This window comes from Mustelus asterias, chromosome 24, assembly GCF_964213995.1.
Source record: "Mustelus asterias chromosome 24, sMusAst1.hap1.1, whole genome shotgun sequence".
NCBI classification, from domain to species: domain Eukaryota; kingdom Metazoa; phylum Chordata; class Chondrichthyes; order Carcharhiniformes; family Triakidae; genus Mustelus; species Mustelus asterias.
Window position 1 is genome coordinate 3,617,543 of NC_135824.1, and position 20,933 is coordinate 3,638,475.

General features: G+C 45.9%; 1 protein-coding gene across 2 annotated transcripts in view; it reads left to right on the forward strand.

The window, feature by feature from the left end:
• The first annotated feature begins 2,760 nt into the window (after positions 1-2,760).
• The window catches only part of golm2 (golgi membrane protein 2), a 97,347-nt gene continuing 79,174 nt past the window's right edge, over positions 2,761-20,933 (forward strand). Inside the window, exon 1 of one of the 2 annotated variants that reach the window (XM_078241177.1) lies at positions 2,761-2,996. In XM_078241177.1, the coding sequence (XP_078097303.1) occupies positions 2,844-2,996 (153 nt within the window). In that variant the 5' untranslated portion in view covers positions 2,761-2,843. The remainder of the gene's footprint in view (positions 2,997-20,933) is intronic. The other variant, XM_078241179.1, reaches the window with a different exon arrangement.

A 20,933-nucleotide genomic window follows, 5' to 3' on the forward strand; every position in this document is an offset into this window, starting at 1 on the left:
CATAGAGTTTTGCAGAATAACAAGAGGCCCTTTGGCCCATCATGGAAGGTGGCACAGTGATTAGCACTGCTGTCTCACAGCGCCAGGGACCTGGGTCCAATTCCGGCCTCAGGTAACTGTCTATGTAGAGTTTGCACTATCCCCTCATGTCCACATGGGTTTCCTCCGGGTGCTCCAGTTTTCTCCCACCGTCCAAAGTTGTGCAGGTTAGGTTGATTGGCTGTACTCAATTGCATCTTAGTGTCATAGAGATTAGCAGGATCAATATGTGCTGTTACGGGGATAGGGGCTGGGTGGGATTGTTGTCAATGCAGACTCAATGGATCAAATGGCCTCTTTCTGCACTGTAGGGATTCTATGATTCTATGTCTGCGCTGGCCATCAAGTACCTATCTATTCTAATCCCATTGTCATGCATTTGGTTTGTTGCCTTGTGTGCTATTTATTTATGGCGTTTCAAGTGCTCATGTAAATGATCCTTGAAGAATGGGAAGGTTCTGTCTCCACCACCTTTAAGGCAGTGAATTCCAGATTCCCACCACCCTCTGATCTATCTCTTCAACCTACTTGTAACTGCAACACTATGTCCTGCATCCTCCCTTTCCTTCTCCCCGATGCACTTTATGAGTGGTATGTTTTGATTGTACAGTGCGCAAGAAACAATACTTTTCACTGTATTCCAATACATAAGTTTAAAGCTTATTTATTAGGCTTACATTAACACTGCAATGAAGTTACTGTGAAAATCCCCCTAGTCGCCACACTCTCTGACACCTGTTCGAGTAGACGGAGGAATGCACCCTAACCTGTATGTCTTTCAGACTGCGAGAGGAAACCAGAGCACCCAAAGGAAACCCATGCAGACATGGGGAGAATGTGCAAACCCTGCACAGATAGTCACCCAAGCTGGAAATCAAACTTGGCACTGTGAGGCAGCAGTGCTAACCACTGTGCCACCTTTGCTAATCAACAATGTGACAATAATATATCAAATCAAATCCTCTGGGTGAAAAAGCTTTTTCTCAAACCCCCTCTACAAATCCCAGATTTGATTTGATTTATTATTGTCACATGTATTAGTATACAGTGAAAAGTATTGTTTCTTGCGCACTATACAGATAAAACATACCGTTCATAGAGAAGGAAACGAGAGAGTGCAGAATGTAGTGTTACAGTCATAGCTCGGGTGTAGAGAAAGATCAACTTAATGCAAGGGAAGTCCATTCAAAAGTCTAACAGCAGCAGGGAAGAAGCTGTTCTTGAGTCGGTTGGTACGTGACCTCAGACTTTTGTATCTTTTTCCTGAAGGAAGAAGGTGGAAGAGAGAATGCCTGGGGTGCGTGGGGTCCTTAATTATGCTGGCTGCTTTGCCGAGGCAGTGGGAAATGTAGACAGAGTCAATGGATGGGAGGCTGGTTTACATGATGGATTGGGCTACATTCACGACCTTTTGTAGTTCCTTGCGGTCTTGGGCAGAGCAGGAGCCATACCAAGCTGTGATACAGAATGCTTTCTATGGTGCAGCTGTAAAGATTGGTGAGAGTCATAGCTGACATGCTAAATTTCCTTAGTCTTCTGAGAAAGTAGAGGTATTGGTGGGCTTTCTTAACTATAATGTCGGCATGGGGGGCAGGGGAGGGGGGGGGGCGGCAGGGGAGCAGGACAGGATGTTGGTGATCTGGACACCTAAAAACTTGAAGCTCTTGACCCTTTCTACTTCGTCCCCATTGACGTAGACAGGGGCATGTTCTCCTTTAAGCTTCCTGAAGTCGATGACAATCTCCTTCGCTTTGTTGACATTTAGAGAGAGATTATTGTTGCGGTACCAGTTCACTAGATTCTCTATCTCATCTCACCTTAGGTAACATAAATGACTAAGAATTAAGAAGGAAATGGAAATGCAAATATATGAATGACAGCAGCAAATTCCCCCTGGTTATGGGCAAGAGTGCTCTCACAGTGCCAAGCACCCCCAGGCTTTAAGGAAATGGAAAATTGAAAAATGCACAGGGGGTTGGGTCAGGTGAGGCATGCTGCCGGGGTGCTACATCCGCGTAAAGTGGGATGTGGCTGGGGAGCTTGTGTGACAACCAGCCACAGCCACAGCAGCAGCAACCCCCAGCGCAGCAAGCTCAACGAATGCGGAAGTGTGGCTGTGCCCGCTCACACTAACCTGCTCGACCCGCAGCGGCGGCTCCGCCCATCCCGGGGCGGGGAGAAGGAACCAATGAAAGCGCGCGGGGTCTGATTGGTGGAGTCGCCGCTTCCAGCCCCGCCTCCCCTGCCTCGTCACAATGGGCGGCGAGGTGAGGGTAGGTTGCACCTTGTTTATAAGGGGCGGGGGAACGGGGCGGGCGGGCACAGCGGAGCGTCCTCGGGGAGAGAGAGATAGGGGCGCGGGAGGACCGACTGAGCGAGTCGGGAGGGAGCGTTTATTTATTAAGGGGGAAAAAAACACTCATTCCTCAGTATTGAGGGCGACTCTCGATCGATAAACGTCAATCGGTCGGTCGCTGACGGGAAAATTTTTTTACTGTCGGCGGCGGCGGGGGGCCTGAGGAGATTGTTCGAGAAGCGGCCGTTTGGACGGCGATGAGCGGCGGCTTGGGAGGCCTAAAATCGCCCTCCTTCCCCGGGGGGATGGAGTGAACCGGAGCGGCGGCTCGTGCAATCTCCTCAGGCCCGGCCTGAAGGGAGAGGAGGGCGGCGGGGCCCTCGCTAATCGCGGCTCGGGAGGGGTTTGGCCCCCTTCCCCCCCCTCCCCCCCCCCCCTGAGGCCGGTATCATTCCACCCCCCCCCCCCCCCCCCGTTTATTTAATTGATTATCCTCCCGGCCCCCGCGATGATGTTCGGGAACAGCCGGCGGGGGGGCCGCCTGCCGTCGCTGCTGCTGGTCGGCCTGCTGCTGCTCATGGCCGTGCTGGCCTTCAACTACTGGGTGCTGTCCAGCCGCCACACCCGCATGCAGCTGGAGGTGGCCGAGCTACAGGTGCAGGTAAGGGGCAGCAGCCGGAGCACCGCGCACCCGGGGGGGGGGGAGGAGCGGGAGGTACACACAGCTGGTGGGATGAGGGGGTCAGATCTGTGGATGGTGAGGGGTGTACACATGCACCCAAGGAAAGGGGGGGGGGGGTATACACGCACCTATGGATAGGGGGGCGGGGGGTACACGCACACTGGGGAAGGGGAGGTACACATGACATTGGGCAAGAGGAGGATGTACGTATGCACACTGGGGAAGTGGTGGGCACATGCACATTGGGCAAGGGGGCACACTGGTGTGCACATTGGGCAAGGGGGGCACACTGGTGTGCACATTGGGCAAAGGGGGCACACTGGTGTGCACATTGGGCAAGGGGGGCACACTGGTGTGCACCTTGGGCAAGGGGGGCACACTGGTGTGCACATTGGGCAAGGGGGGCACACTGGTGTGCACATTGGGCAAGGGGGGCACACTGGTGTGCACATTGGGCAAGGGGGGCACACTGGTGTGCACATTGGGCAAGGGGGGCACACTGGTGTGCACATTGGGCAAGGGGGGCACACTGGTGTGCACATTGGGCAAGGGGGGCACACTGGTGTGCACATTGGGCAAGGGGGGCACATTGGGCAAGGGGGGCACACTGGTGCGCACATTGGGCAAGGGGGGCGCACTGGTGCGCACATTGGGCAAGGGGGGCGCACTGGTGCGCACATTGGGCAAGGGGGGCGCACCGGTGCGCACATTGGGCAAGGGGGGCGCACCGGTGCGCACATTGGGCAAGGGGGGGCGCACCGGTGCGCACATTGGGCAAGGGGGGGCGCACCGGTGTGCACATTGGGCAAGGGGGGCGCACCGGTGCGCACATTGGGCAAGGGGGGCGCACCGGTGCGCACATTGGGCAAGGGGGCGCACTGGTGCGCACATTGGGCAAGGGGGGCGCACCGGTGCGCACATTGGGCAAGGGGGGCGCACCGGTGCGCACATTGGGCAAGGGGGGCGCACCGGTGCGCACATTGGGCAAGGGGGGCGCACCGGTGCGCACATTGGGCAAGGGGGGCTCACCGGTGCGCACATTGGGCAAGGGGGGCGCACCGGTGCGCACATTGGGCAAGGGGGGCGCACCGGTGCGCACATTGGGCAAGGGGGGCGCACCGGTGCGCACATTGGGCAAGGGGGGCGCACCGGTGCGCACATTGGGCAAGGGGGGCGCACCGGTGCGCACATTGGGCAAGGGGGGCGCACCGGTGCGCACATTGGGCAAGGGGGGCGCACCGGTGCGCACATTGGGCAAGGGGGGCGCACCGGTGCGCACATTGGGCAAGGGGGGCGCACCGGTGCGCACATTGGGCAAGGGGGGCGCACCGGTGCGCACATTGGGCAAGGGGGGCGCACCGGTGCGCACATTGGGCAAGGGGGGCGCACCGGTGCGCACATTGGGCAAGGGGGGCACACCGGTGCGCACATTGGGCAAGGGGGGCACACTGGTGCGCACATTGGGCAAGGGGGGCCGCACCGGTGTGCACATTGGGCAAGGGGGGGCGCACCGCTGTGCACATCGGGCAAGGGGGGGGTGCACCTGCACGCACATCGGGCAAGGGGGGCGCACCCACCCACACATTGGGCACGGGGGCTGTGCACCCGCACTCACATCGGGCAAGGGGGGGTGCACCCGCACGCACATCGGGCACGGGGGGGTGCACCCGCACGCACATCGGGCAAGGGGGGGTGCACCCGCACGCACATCGGGCAAGGGGGGGCGCACCCGCACGCACATTGGGCAAGGGGGGGGCGCACGCACATCGGGCAACATTGTGCGTGCGCGCGCGCACACACACCTGGGGTAGAGTGGGGGTACACACTTGCTCACCCGGGGAAGCGAGGGATACAACACACACAAACCTGGGGAAGGGGTGTTGGAAGAGGGTGAGAGAATGAGTCGGGGGTGAGGGAAGGGTGATAAACTTGGGGTATTAGTTTAAATTGAACATCAGTGTAAATTGTCCTGTTTATACTGAGACTTGGGTGGGATGATTGGTCTCTGATCCCGAGACCTATGATATTGCAAGATAAACATGTGGCTGGTTAGCAACTGCTGTTATGGACATTAAAGGTGTAGCAGACTCGGGGGTTACCGTAACTGCTATAGAATACTGAGAATACCTTCAGCATCCGCCAGGCACACCCCACGTTGCTTCTTTGTTTTGTGTCATAGTGCTGTCAGTATGTTGCTCCTTTACCAGTGTGGGAAAATATCTAATTAGGACTGGTGAATTAGTTTTGTGGCAATACCAGGCAGAGTTTTTATTACTGTTATGAACCTTGCTAGAACTAGAGGGCACAGCCTCAAAATAAAGGGGGGTCAGTTTAGGACAGAGTTGAGGAGGAACTTCTTCTCTCAGAGGTGGTGATTCTCTGGAATTCTCTGCCCACTGAAGTGGTGGAGGCTACCTCGTTGAATATGTTTAAATCACGGATAGATGGATTCCTGATCGGTAAGGGAATTAGGGGTTTATAGGGATCAGGCGGGTAAGTGGAACTGATCCACTTCTGATCAGGAATGATCGTATTGAATGGCGGGGCAGGCTCGAGGGGCTAGATGGCCTACTCCTGCTCCTATTTCTTATGTCCTTATGTTCAGTGTCAGGATATTGCAAATCACAGAAGGGAAACTTCAAAGCAAGAGTGGGAACGAGACTGGAAGATCAGAGGAGAGACCATTACCATTCTATGGAGCAACATTTCAACCCAAATGATTGTGTCTGTGTAAGGAATTTTGGCAGTAACTAAAGATGGCCGCCTGGAGTTTGCAACCAATGTGGTCCAGTATTTTTGCTAATGAAACTGATCAATGGAAGAGTTGTTCGCTGACATCAGAATCAATTTGTCTAGGCTGTGACTGGAAGACAATGGCCTAGTGGTCTTATTGCTGGACTATTGATCCAGAAACTCAACTAATGCTGGGTTCGAATCCCACCATGGCAGATGGTGGAATTTGAATTCGATAAAAAAAAATCTGGAATGTGTCTCCAGACCACAGCAATGTGGTTGTTTCTCAACCACCCTCTGAAACAGGGCAACTTGGGATGGGCAATAAATGTTGGTTGGCCAGGCAGCAACATCCATGTCCCACAAATGAATAAAAAAGAAGACAGTTCCAGATAACACGGTAGAATCATAGAAACCCTACAGTGCAGAAGGAGGCCATTCGGCCCATCGAGTCTGCACCGACCACAATCCCACCCAGGCCCTATCCCCACGCTAATCCCTCTAACCTATGCATCCCAGGACTCTAAGGGGCAATTTTTAAACCTGGCCAATCAACCTAACCCGCACATCTTTGGACTGTGGGAGGAAACCGGAGCACCCGGAGGAAACCCACGCAGACACGAGGAGAATGTGCAAACTCCACACAGACAGTGACCCGAGCCGGGAATCGAACCCGGGACCCTGGAGCTGTGAAGCAGCAGTGCTAACCACTGTGCTACCGTGCCGGTAGAAGTAAATGCTGCTGAGGATATTCAATAGGAAATGATTCCTGATCTACAAGGATTTCCAGTGGACTCTACTCCAGGAGAGGATGAGGGACATTCATTCACGGATACTCAACCTACTCCTATGTCCAGCTTTGCTGCAACAAGCCTCGCCCGTGATATTGTTGCAGGTCAACAAAGCCCCTGAAAGATTGATGTAAAGTTGAGACATGAGTGTCATGTTTCTGCCCATAATGGGGATTGAAATTACGGGGAGAAATATTATAGTAAGCATTGTCTTTATGTATAGAATGACATCTTTAGCAGGTATGAGCACGTGCGAGTGACGTCATCGTTAGTACAGGTTTAAAGTTTATTTATTAGTGTCACAAGTAGGCTTACGTTAACATTGCAGTGAAGTTACTGTGAAAATCCCCTAGTTGCCACACTCCAGCGCCTGTCCGGGTACACTGAGGGAGAATTTAGTGGGCGGGTAAGTGGAACTGAACCCACTATCAGATCAGCCATGATCTTATTGAATGGCGGAGCGGGCTTGAGGGGCTGGATGGCCCTGCTCCTATTTCTTATGTTCTTATGTTCAATGCACCTAACCAGAAAGACTTTTGGACTGTCGGAGGAAACCGGGTCATCAGGGGGAAACCCACACAGACACTGGAAGAACGTGCAGACTCCGCATAGACAGTGACCCAAGCCGGGAATCAAACCCAGGTCCCTGGCGCCATGAGGCAGCAGTGCTAACCACCGTGCTGCCCCATGCTGTGTAACTAGCTGCCCCCTATTCTGAGTCCGTGCTATACTGTATTTCCATATTTTTACTCGTAGAGGAGGTTGAATATCACGTTTGACTACCATTTTAGTGGCCAAATTACCACACGTGATGAAGGCCTGGAACCTGAGGTCCAATTTGAAGATGATCAAGCTAATATTTCATTCTAGCATGGCAGATGAGGTTTCCATGGCTTGCACTTGTACTTGTGTAGCAAGTTTCAAATTCCAAAGGTAGTGATGCCTGTAGGAACAGAATCATCATCTACATGGGAAAACGTAAAAACAGAGCAGTATAGCAAATGGTTACCTACCCATCTTGTGCAGTGCTTGCTGCAGTAGAACTGGCATTAGAGAAGTGAAGAAAATATTTTGTCATAGGTCAGGATTGGTGTCATATGAATTCACCATATGTTAGGGAGATGCAGCTCAAACCCAAAGGCCAAGTGCTTTATGCATTTCCTGATTCTGCAAGTTGAAATATTTTCTTCCAGTGTCAGTTGCAAAATTAAAGTTTCAGTTAACTTTTTAATTTAAACAATGTTTTCAATGAACACAACTAATGGTTGAAATGATATAATCATCGTAACCGCATATCAAATAAACACTCATAGCACATTGCATTTCAGATCCTACACTTTTAATATAATACCTCGGCAGCAGTACAAGTCTTGGGTATAATGCATGACAATTGGTGTTCATTTTATTGGCTCAATACATTGCTAACCACCATGTATTTCAGTTCCCATTGTTGCTCGAGAGGGAGGGTCATCAGGGGGAAGTCGCCTGATGCTTACAGGGTCAGAAGGAAAATCTCTAAACTTTATCCATGCACTTAATACAGTTAGTGGCATCAGTGAAGAAAGACCTGTAAACTGTCTCTTCCTGGACAATGTGTCTCGGGTACCGTGGGAGGTGTATTCTGAAGTTGATTATGGCAACACAAGACGAATGTTTATAATAAAGGTCGGCATATTGCATTGTGGATGGAATGTCAGCAAAATTTTATCATGATGAAAAGCAATAGCAGCTTGCATTCATTGGAATTATTGTTTAGCCATTGAATATGTTGTGCAAGAATATAGTGGTTCTAAAAACTGATTAAAAATTAAGTTACATACAGCCCTATCACTTGTAATTAGCATACATTGTGGATTTCTGATGTAACTTTTATCAAGAGATTGCCCTTTTCTGTACACATTGAACTCTTCCTCTCGCCCCTTGAGCGTTTTTATTCATGGAGTGATATGGTTTAATGGGGATGTAGTATGCCTAGCCTGAATCTGATATCATCCAACATGCATAAGTTAATAATGGGGACCACATTGCAGCATAGTGACCACTAGCGTGATTGGAGAACCAGCAGCAGAGGACCAATATCTTGGAAGATGGAAAACCAATAATTCTCAATCTGCTTTCGTTACAAAGCAAGACTTGCGTTCACTTGGTGCTTAGCACTACCCCTAGATGTTTCAGCACTTTACAGGCAATGAAGCACCTGTTGAAGCCTTGGCACTGTTCTTGTTAGGAAATGTAGTAGTCAATTTATATGCAGTAATATCCCACAAAAAGCAATGAGATAATTGATGATGGCCAGGTAATCTGTTACATTTGTGATGTTCGTTGAAGGATGGATATTCATGAAATCCCTACAGTGCAGAACAAGGCATCCGGCCCATCAAGTCTGCACTAGTTCTCCAGGCCGTGTTACCCAGCCTTATCCCAGTAACCCCACATATTTACCTTGTTAATCCCCCTGACCTACACATCTTGGGACACTTCAGGGACAATTTAGCATGGCCAATCCACCTAACCGGCACATCTTTGGACATATTGACACTAACATATCCATATTAACAACAGCATCAGGGAAATGTCCCCTGCTATTTATTTTCTGTGTTAAAATCCTGGCCAGTCAGTCGGGGAGGAAATGAAAAGAAGGGCGAGTGACTTTGGTTTGGTCTCGTACTGTGACAAGACCAACACTGGAAAGGCTTCCGAGAGTTTCCATTTGTCTTTTTTTCAATTGTTTTCATTTTTTAAATTCACTATTTTATTTTTTTAAACATTGCCTGTTTCAGTTCTGCTGGTGCTGAAAACCTCATTCATGCCTTCATTACCTCCTGATTATTCCAACACATTCCTAGTTGATCTCCCACTTTCTACCCTCTGCTATCAATATGTTTCATGTTTAAGGAGGGCTACTTTAAGATGCAGTGTTTTGTTACAAGCAGTAACTGCCAAGATAGCAGCACTCATCTAATCCTGACCTTTTGAATATTTGATTTTAATTGCTCCATCATTGCTGGCTTTGCCGTCAGTTGCCTGGGTCCTTAGCTCTGGAATACACACTCCACAGCTCTGCCTCTGCCTCATTTTCCTTCTTCAAAGGCACTGTTTAAAACCTACCTCTTTGACAAAGCTTTTATATCATCTGACCTAACATCATCATAGGTGGCTTGGTGCCATATTTTGTTTCATAATGCTCGATAGGACATTTTATTATGTTAATGACACTATATAAATCAAAGTTGTAAAATTTTCTTACTCTCTGCTCCAGTGAAAATTGTCTTAGCATCTCAAGTCTTTTCTTCGTAACCACAGTTTCATGTGAATGTACACAATGCATTACTTTGCCTACTATTAGGGGTGCCCAAACTTTCACAACTTTCCGATTTATAAAAAACCCTTTGCAGCATTATCCAACTGTATTTTCATATACAAGGAATTTGTTTATTTGCATCCATAGGTTGCTGAATTCCTCTATACTCTCCAGTATCTTACCATTGAATGTACACAACTGTTCCCTTTCCGTGTAGGCTACCAGCAGTGTGCTCATTTCATTAATTTGTCTTCAGTTCTCCTGAACAATTGAAGACAAGCTACGTATTCTCTTTTCTAGTAAAAACAGGCCCAACCTGTTTAGTTTTTCCTGATGGTTATTAATGCCTCGGTTCTGCTATCACCCTTTTAAATCCTTTCGGAATCTTCCCCTTCGACTCTATCTTTCTATAATATGGAGACCAAAACTGCATAAGTGGCCCAATATAACTTCCCTGTTTTTCAATTCTGTCCCTCAAAAATGAATCATAATACTTTGTTTTCATTTTCATGGTCTGTTAACTTCTGTTGCTGTCTCATGATTTTGTAAATGTGTATCCCTGGATTTGTTTGGTCCTCCAGACCATTTCGACTCTTTTTCCTAAGAGTAAGTGGCCTCTCCTTCGTCTATCAAAATATTCCACAAATGAAAGTTTCCTTGAGGTTGTTTCAAATGCGATCCTTTCACAAGCTGTTTGTTTTTGCATTTAATTGTCTGTTACAAAAAAGCACTGCATAACCACACATGTAAACTATAAGTTGTCAGCACAATGAGGTCACAATGAAAATTTTGTAGATTATCTGAAGGGTTCAGTTTAACTTCTAATTGTTGTTGCGATAGAAATTTACAGTGCAGAAGGTGACCATTTGACATTTCTTGTCCGTGCTGGCACTTGAAAGATCTCCACCTAATCCATTGCTCTTTTCCATATAGCCTTTAAAATGCCTGTCAAATAATTATCCTGTGCTCTTTTAAAAGCTATTGTGGATTGTGCTTCCCATTTCTGGTCAGTAATAAATTGTCTTTATTAAAGTAAGACTTTTGTGAAGAGTGCAGCTCCTGTGAAACTGTTGGCTTTTGTTACAGAAGCAAATATGCTTGTGATCAACTTGTGCTTGTCGGTCTCTGGCCCAGAAACTTGCTCCTTCCTCCCTGGCATGTGGGAGGCTTTCAAGTGTAAGTTGATAGGGATTCAGGACCGGTACATTCCTGTAAGGATGAAGGATAAGTATGGCAAGTTTTGGGAACCTTGGATAACGAGAGATATTGTGAGCCTCGTCAAAGAGAAAAAGGAAGCATTTGTCAAAGCTAGGAGGCTGGGAACACACGAAGCAAGTGTGGAATACAAGGAAAGTAGAAAGAAACTTAAGCAAGGAGTAAGAAGGGCTAAAAGGGGTCATGAAAAAGCATTGGCCAGCAGGATTAAGGAAAATCCCAAGGCTTTTTATACATGTATAAAGAGCAAGAGGGTAGCCAGGGAGAGGGTTGGCCCACTCAAGGACAAGGGAGGGAATCTATGCGTGGAGCCAGAGGAAATGGGTGAGGTATTAAATGAGTACTTTGCGTCAGTATTCACCAAAGAGAAGGAATTGGTGGATGATGAGTCTGGGAAAGGATGTGTAGGTAGTTTGAGTCATGTTGAGATCAAAAAGGAGGAGGTATTGGGGTTCTTGAGAAACATTAAGGTAGACAAGTCTCCAGGGCTTGATGGGATATACCCCAGAATAGTGAGAGGCAAGGGAGGAAATTGCTGGGGCTTTGAGAGAAATCTTTATATCTTCACTGGCTACAGGGGAGGTTGTGGCTACAGGTGTGGCTTTTGCTACCAAATAAACCTGTTGGACTTTAACCTGGTGTTGTTAAACTTCTTACAGGGGAGGTCCCAGAGGATTGGAGAATAGCCAATGTTGTTCCTTTGTTTAAGAAGGGTAGCAAGAATAATCCAGGTAATTACAGGCCGGTGAGCCTTACATCAGTGATGGGGAAATTATTGGAGAGGATTCTTCGAGACAGGATTCATTCCCACTTGGAAATAAGTGGACGTATTAGTGAGAGGCAACATGGTTTTGTGAAGGGGAGGTCGTGTCTCACAAGCTTGATCGAGTTTTTTGAGGGAGTGACGAAGATGATTGATGAGGGTAGGGCAGTAGATGTTGTCTACATGGACTTCAGTAAGGCCTTTGACAAGGTCCCTCATGGCAGACTGGTGCAGAAGGTGAAGTCGCTTGGGATCAGAGGTGAATTAGCAACGTGGATACAAAATTGGCTCGGTCAAAGAAGACAGGGTAGCAGTGGAAGGGTGTGTTTCTGAATGGAGGGCTGTGACAAGTGGTGTTCCTCGGGGATCAGTGCTGGGACCGTTGCTGTTTGTAATATATATAAATGATTTAGAGGAAAATGTAACTGGATTGATTAGTAAGTTTGCGGACGACACAAAGGTTGGTGGATTTGTGGATAGCGATGAGGACCATCAGAGGATACAGCATTATATAGATCAGTTGGAGACTTGGGCGGAAAGATGGCAGATGGAGTTTAATCCGGACAAATGTGAGGTAATGCATTTTGGAAGGTCTAATACAGAAAGGAAATATACAGTAAATGACAGAACCCTTAAGAGTATTGATAGGCAAAGGGATCTGGGTGTACAGGTACACAGGTTACTGAAAGTGACAATGCAGGTGGAGAAGGTAGTCAAGAAGGCATACGGCATGCTTGCCTTCATTGGCCAGGGTATTGAGTTTAAAATTTGGCAAGTCATGTGTAGCTTTATAGAACCTTAGTTAGGCCGCACTTAGTGTTCAATTCTGGTCGCCACACTACCAGAAGGATGTGGAGGCTTTGGAGATGGTACAGAAAAGATTTACCCAGGATGTTGCCTGGTATGGAGGGCATTAGCTATGAGGAGAGGTTGGAGAAACTTGGTTTGTTCTCACTGGAGCGACGGGGGTTGAAGGGAGACCTAATAGAAGTCTACAAGATTGAAAGGCATGGACAGAGTGGATAGTCAGAAGCTTTTTCCCAGGGTGGAAGAGTCAATTACTAGGGGGCATGGGTTTAAGGTGGGAGGGGCAAGGTTTAAAGGAGATGTACGAGGCAGATTTTTTACAGAGACTAGTGGGTGTCTGGAACTTGTTGCTGGGGGGAGGTAGTGGAAGCGGATACGGTAGTGACTTTTAAGGGGTGTCTTGACAAATACATGAATAGGATGGGAATAGAGAGATATGGTCCCCGGAAGGGTAGGGGGTTTTAGTTAAGTCGGGCAGCATGGTCGGTTATAGAGTTAGACTTTCATGAGAGATCAGTGAAGTACACAGAACATATTATGTCCTTGTCACAAGACAGCATCTGGTTCGAATTTGAAACCTTCGAATGCAAGCAGGAAAAATTGTTATCGGTTGGACTTATGGATACGTTTTACATCCTATTTAAAATCAGACATGCCTTTGGTTAGGATAAAGGTTTTTATTTTTGTATAGTTCCTAAATCTATTTTTAGAATGCTGTATACATGTTCTTTTCATGTACACAAGTTGTTGCTGTAAAACTTCCAAGTGAGGAATGTTAGTGCAGGAAAATCAAATAATTTCCATTTCAGGAGCCCAGTAAGTGCAGTTAGTGTTCCCCAAGTTATTATTGAGCACAGAGCAAAGTTCCATTGACTCTGTCACAGTAATATGTTTCAACCTGATCATCAGTGGATTACCTTAGAGTCACGAATGTGTTTTTAAATTACACCACCAACCAGCACATGGTTTCTGTGGATGAGATTGTTAATTTCACTCAGATCCTGCGCGAATCAGCTGGCAACAGTATTTGCAGGCATCTTCAACCTCTCTTTACAACAATCTGAGGTCCCTATCTGCTTCAAGAAGATGACCATCATCCCAGTGCCAAAGAAAAGCCAAGCAGCGTGCCTTAATGACTATTGTCCGGTGGCTCTGACATCCATCATTGTGAAGTGCTTTGAAAGGTTAGTCACGGCACGAATCAATTCCAGCCTCCTGGATTGCCTGGATCCATTACAGTTCACCTACCACCACAACAGGTCCACAGCAGACGCCATCTATCTGGCCCTGCACTCAACCCTGGAATACCTAGATAACAAAGTCACTTATGTCAGACGACAGCTCAACCTTCAACACCATTATTCCTACGAAACTCGTCTCCAAACTCCGTGGCCTGAGCTTCTCCCTTTGCAACTGGATCCTGAACTTCCTGACCCACAGACCATAATCATTTAAGGACAGGCACGATCATCCTCAACAACATGTCAGCTACGGCTCTCACCAGAGAAAGCATTCTTTCTGGTTGTATCACAGCTTGGTATGGCTCCTGCTCTGTCAAGAAACTACAAAAGGTTGAGAATGTAGCCCAATCCATCATGCAAACCAGCCTCCCATCCATTGACTCTGTCTACACTTCCCGTTGCCTCGGCAAAGTAGCCAGCATAATTAAGGACCACATGCACCCCGGACATAAACTCTTCCACCACCTTCCGTTGGGAAAAAGATACAAAAGTCTGAGATCACGTACCAGCTGACTCGAGAACAGCTTCTTCCCTGCTGTCTTCAGAATTTTGAGTGAATCCACCTCGCATTAAGTTGATCTTTCTCTACATCCTAGCTATGACTGTAACACTACATTCTGCACTCTCTTGTTACCTTCTCTATGAACGGTATGCTTTGTCTATAGCGTGCAAGAAACAATACTTTTCACTGTATACTATTACAGGTGACAATAAATCCAATCAAATTTAGTACCCAATTAGAGGCGGTGTTGTGATCTGGGCCTGCTTACTAGATTCAGGAACAGATTGAAACTGTAGAACTCTTAGTATTTTTATCCTGTCAATCTGATGTGTATTCAAAATTAGGTCCTAGAGTTCAACATTTTGCACAGTACAATGAGAAACATAGCATCTTGGAGTAGGGTCTACAAAATCGAATAGCATGATTAGATGAGTGCATTGTTAATGTGTGGAATCCCTTGTATTTGGTTTGGGGTTTTGGGATTTAAAAATTGAGGTGCTGCAGTGATTCATGCGCAGTCGCTGGGTCAAAATCCTGGAATTCCCTCCCCAACAGCATTGTGGTCCAATCCACAGAACATGGACTGCAGCGATTCAAGAAGTCAGCTCATCATCACCTTCTCAAGGGCAACTAGGGATGGACAATAAATGCTGGCCAGCTAGCAGCACCCATGTCCCACGAATGAATAAAAAAAAGTATTCATTTACGACCCATCCCTAATTTCCTTTAAAAGTGGTCATGAACTGCCTCCTTGAACCACAATGTTCATATGGTGTAGGCACATCCACAGTGCTGTTAGGAAGGGAATTCCAGGATTTTGAACTAATGCGAGTGAAGGAACAGCAATTATAATTTTACAAGTCAAGGTGGTGCATGGCTTGGAGGAGAGCCTGGTGGTGTTTTCCTGCATCTACTGTCCTTATCCTTCCGGGTGGTGCAGTCGAAGCAGCCTTGGTGAGTCGCATCTTGTAGATGGTGTACACTGCTGCCACTGTATGCCAGTGGTGATGGGAGTGAATATTGAGGGGTATGGGGTATCAATCAAGTGGGCTACTTCGTCCTGGATAAGTTTCTTGAGTGGAGCTGCACTCATCCAGGCAAGTGGAGAGTTTTCTAACTCCTGACTTGTGCCTTGCAGATGGACAAGCTTTGGGACATCAGGAGGAGAGTTACTCTACAGAATTCCCAGCCTCTGACCTGCTCTTGTAGCCACAAGTCTTTATATGGCTAGTCCAGTTCAGTTTCTGGTCAATGGTAACCTCCCAACATGTTGTTAATAGGGTTTCAGTGATGGTAATGCCATTCAATATCGGGGGAGATGGTTGGATATTCTCTTGAAGATGGTCGTTGCTTAGTACTTATGTAGTGCGATGTTACTTGCTACTTACCAGCCCAAGCCTGAATGTTGTCTAGATCTTCCAGCATTTGAACAGACTGCTTCACTATCTGAGGAATAGTATTGAACATTGTGCATTGCATCCCCACTGCCGACCTTGTGACGCATGAAAGATTATTGAAACGGCTGCTGGTGGTTGGGTGCAGGACACCACCCTGAGGGAATCCTGCAGTGATACCCTGGACTTGACAATAACAACCATCTTCTCTGTGCCAGGTATGACTCTATAACCAGTGGAGAGTTTTCCCTCCAATTCCTTTTGACTCCAGTTTTGTTAGGGCTTCTTGATGCCACACTGTTGAGGGCAGTCAATTTCAATTCCGCTCTCTCTTGTCTGTGTTTGGACAAGGCTGTAATGTGATAAGCTAAAGGCCCTGATGGAACCCAAACTGAGCATAGTAAGTGTTATTACTGAGTAAGTGCTTCTTGATAGCACTGTCAAACCCCTTCTATCACTTTGTTGATGATCAAGTATAGACTGATGGGGTGGTAATTTGCCAGGTTGGATTTGTCCTTTTTTTTTGTGTTCTGTAACCTTGGCTTTTTACACTGTTTGGCATGCAAGCAATCCTGTTTGGTAGCATCACCACGTTGAAGCTTCATTTTTAGGTTTGCCTGATGCCACTCCACTCAGTATATTCTGTGCCCTTGGCACCCTATTATCAATGAGACTCGCTTTTAATTCAAGATTTTAAATTCTACCAGCTGTTGTGATGGATTCAAATCTTGCATCTCCCAAACATTAGCTTGGTCCTCTAGTCTAGAGACATTACCACAATGCCACCACCTATATTGCAGAAATTCATAGAATCCCTACAGTGCAGAAGGAGCCGCTTAGCCCATCGAGTCTGCACCAACCACAATCCCACCCATGCCCTATCCGTCCTGCTAATCCCCCTAACTCTAAGGGCAATTTAGCATGGCCAATTAAACTAACCCACACATCTTTAGAATTCCTAGTAGTAGCAAATATTACATTGGTCTGTAGCCTCTAATTGCCCTTCTAAGTCACACTTTGTGAAGAGAACTCGGGTCTGATTCTAAAGGACCTGAACATTTGTGAGAATAAGTGATTACATTGAAGAGTAGCAGGTACACGTTTTACTCTTGGAGATACCTGTACTGCAGAATATTGAATTGTGTATTGCATGAATGAATGCCCCTCTAAAACTGCATGCTCTGCATGATGCTATTCAATGTCCTGGAAGATCCAGCTTCTGAAAGAGAAAATACTATTTTGGTTGCTCTATAAAGAATTCATGTGATGCACTAATATTGAAGTTCCAGCTGTATGGAAAATCAACTTTTGTGTTGCATCCTTCCATCCATGTTTCTGATTTTTTGTGAAGTTTGTGTGATATGGTTTTCCTTGAAAATGCTTTGGAAGTTTCTGAGGAACAGTAAATTGATTCACAGTGATAGATGGATGTGTTGTTGTGTTAGTGTTGTGACATCAATAATGGTCAAGGGGAAACTATTTCTGATGGTTTTTTTGTATAAAGTTGTGCTATGGAAGCAATTGTATAGTAAGACAGTCAATTTAATATAACAAATGTAGAACTTGATGTCGAAGGATGTTTGACTCTGAGTTAAGGGATTGAAGGTGAAAAGAGGTGAAATATGTGTTTGGTAGTGTCTATCATTAGGTTTAGTTTATTTATGATTTGTTTCTAACAAAATATTGGCGTTATCCTATCCTTTAATATACAACTTGTCCTGTCCTTTTAATAGGTGCCCTGGAGTCCACTGGCGCTGTTCATTTAAACACAATTTAGTGTGGATTTTAGATATTCAAATGTTTGACTTTCCGCATCTTGGTTCAAATCAATTCTGGAGAAAACAGGTTTAATTTGTTTTATTGAAATTCTCTAATTATTTTGTAGTTTAACACCAATGTAGACAATATAGGAGATATAATAGAATGTTCTCTGTGATGAAACATTTTAAACGCTGGTGACTGGAGGGATTTGGGGGGGAAAAAACTGAGTTGTGAAGAAGTAGTTTCAAACATGATGTAGAAAATTAGCGAATTCAAATTGTGGTTAGTGTGCTGTTGCCATGTAGTGTTTACTTTGGAGAGAACTAATGTGTTTTGTTTACAAAAAGAAAAGGTCCCCTTAGGTTTTTGATTAGGTGGGCTTAGATTGACAAGGTCATGTGGTGATGTGCTTAAGGAGAGGAGCTAGGTATATAACAAAACAGCTTTTGGCTGGGGTTTGTTTAAAGACAGATCTGCAAGCTACTCTCGACAAAATCTTTCTGAAGGCTTAAATGTTGTTTACCCTCATTATAGCAAATATATGGTTTTTAACTGTAAAGTGTTTTCTGAATCTGTAAGAATGTTGCTTATAGAACATAGAAAAACTACAGCACAAACAGGCCCTTCGGCCCACAAATTGTGCCAAACACGTCCCTACCTTCTAGACCTACCTATAACCCTCCATCCTATTAAGCTCCATGTACTCATCCAGGAGTCTCTTAAAAAACCCTATTGAGTTCGCCTCCACCACCACTGACGGCAGCCGATTCCACTCGCCCACCACCCTCTGTGTGAAAAACTTACCCCTAACATCTCCCCTGTACCTACCCCCCAGCACCTTAAACCTGTGTCCTCTCGTAGCAGACATTTCCACCCTGGGAAAAAGCCTCTGAGAGTCCACCCGATCTATGCTTCTCAACATCTTATACACCTCTATTAGGTCTCCTCTCATCCTTCGTCCCGTCAAGGAGAAAAGACCGAGCTCCCTCAGCCTATCCTCATAAGGCATGCCACTCAATCCAGGCCACATCCTTGTAAATCTCCTCTGCACCCTTTCAATCTTTTCCACATCCTTCCTGTAGTGAGGCGACCAGAACTGAGCACAGTACTCCAAGTGGGGTCTGACGAGGGTCTTATACAGCTGCATCATTATCCCCGAACTCCTAAACTCAATCCCTCGATTGATAAAGGCCAGCACACCATACGCCTTCTTAACCACCTCCTCCATCTGTGGGGCCGATTTTAGAGTCCTATGGACCCGGACCCCAAGGTCCTTCTGATCCTCTACAGTACTAAGAGTCTCTCCCTTTATATTGTACTCCTTCATCCCATTTGACCTACCAAAATGGACCACGACGCATTTATCTGGGTTGAAGTCCATCTGCCACTTGTTTGCCCATTGGAACAAACGGTGATAAGTCAGAAATAAAGTTCTGTTTAAATATTGTTCAACGGGTAATAGTTAAGTGGCTTCATTTGTTAGTTATTGTTAAACTGCGTTATTAAATAAAATTTTGTTTGATGATAAAAGAATTCCTAGTTTGTCAGTGGAATAATTCCTGGAGCGAAACATTCTATCCTCACACTTACGCCAAAATGGAAAAATCTTGGGGGCCTATTCTGGCTTCCTAATGTAATTTGGAATTCTGGCCCAGGACCCTAATGTGGATGTTTGTGACGTAGTCATAAAATCTTGTAACGTGCAAGAGAAAGCTTGAGTGGCTTATGATGATTTCTGACCTATGGTTATAAATAATTTCCTTTGAAGCAAATGAAGGTACAAGGCTAAGAGTGGAAAGAGAGCAGAGTAATAGAATTATTATTAATTCCTGTTGCAATTGGCTAGCCCAAATACAATAGATTGAAGGTTCTAATCTGTCCTAAAATTCAGTAAAATTTGGAGATGTTCTGTCAAATGCAGAGAATATATAAAATTTGAAAGCATTGTGAACTGTGAGGAGGATGGCATAGAACCTTGAAAGAGCATGGACAAATTACAGAGTGGGTGGGCAGGTGGTAGATGAAATTTAATGCAGAGAAATGTGAAATGATTCATTTTGGTAGGAAGAATGCTGATATGCAATAGGAAATAAAGGGTACAATTCAAAAGCAGGAGCATATGTATATGTGCAGGAATCATTGAAGATGACAGGATAGTATCCTGAGTTTTATTAATATAGGTGTAGAATAAAGAGAAAGGAACTTATGTTGAACTTGTTTAAGGCATTAGTTTGACCTCAGTTGGAGTATTATATTGGGTTCCGGCTTCCACACTTTAGGAAGAATATGAAGACATTAGAGAAGGTGTAGAAGAGAGTCACGAGAATGGTTGCAAGGGTGAAGAACATCAGTTATGAAGATAAATTGGAGGAGTGAGGACTGTTTTCCTTGAAGGAATAAGAAAGCTTGAGAGGAGATTTGACAGTTTTCAAAATAATGAGGGGTCTAGACAAAGTATAAAGAGGGAATCTGTTTCCACTTGTGAAAAGATTGCAAATGAGAGGGCACAGATTCAAACTGATGAATCAAAGAAGCAAAGGTGATGTGAGGAAAGTGTTTGGGGTTTGCAATGCACTGTCTGAATGTGGTGGAGGCAGGTTCAATGAAGCATTCAAAATGGAATTAGACTGATATCTGAAATGTGCAGGGTTATGGGAGGACGGTGGGGGTAAATGGCCCCAGGTGAGTTCCTCATTCAGAGAACCAGTGCAGACACGATGGCCAAGGGCTGCCTCTTGCACCGTAATAGTTCTTATGAATCTGGACATAGTTAGTTAATGCTGTCTTGTGAGCATTCTGTGCAGTTTTCAGCATCATTGACTGTTTGATCATTTTCAACATTAACAAAGTATAAATGTTGCTCTTGTGCAGCGAGCCAACTTTCTGGGTAATGCTGAGGATGTGGGACTGCAGGCTTTGGCTTATTGCATGGCTGTGTAATAGTGTGGTCAGAGTGAAGTGAGAAAAAAATTAAAAGTAACCTGCTTTTCTTTAAATGGATATATTTACTGCCCCTTAAGTTTTAAATTCTAACCTTGATTGTTTTTAAAATATTGCATTAGCATCAATATTTTCAAATTTTGTATGCTCTTTCGCTGAGACGGTTGACATAGGATAGGGAGCATTTTATTTTATGGGTCAAAATTACTGGTAGTTTTCTTTTAAGACATTAACTTATTCCAGGATGACATTGCCCAATTCTATCCATATGTCATTTGGAACCCTGACTAATTTTCCATCCTCTCTTTAGCTAGTTATCAAGTTTCTGGAACGTCCAGACAAGGCCTATGTTTTAAAAGGGGTGAGGGGTTGGGAGAAGATGAGAGAGGTGCATGAATGAATGGTAAGAGTTTGTTTTTTTAAAACTGGACTCTTGGATCCAGATCTCCGACCTGCTGACATAGCTAA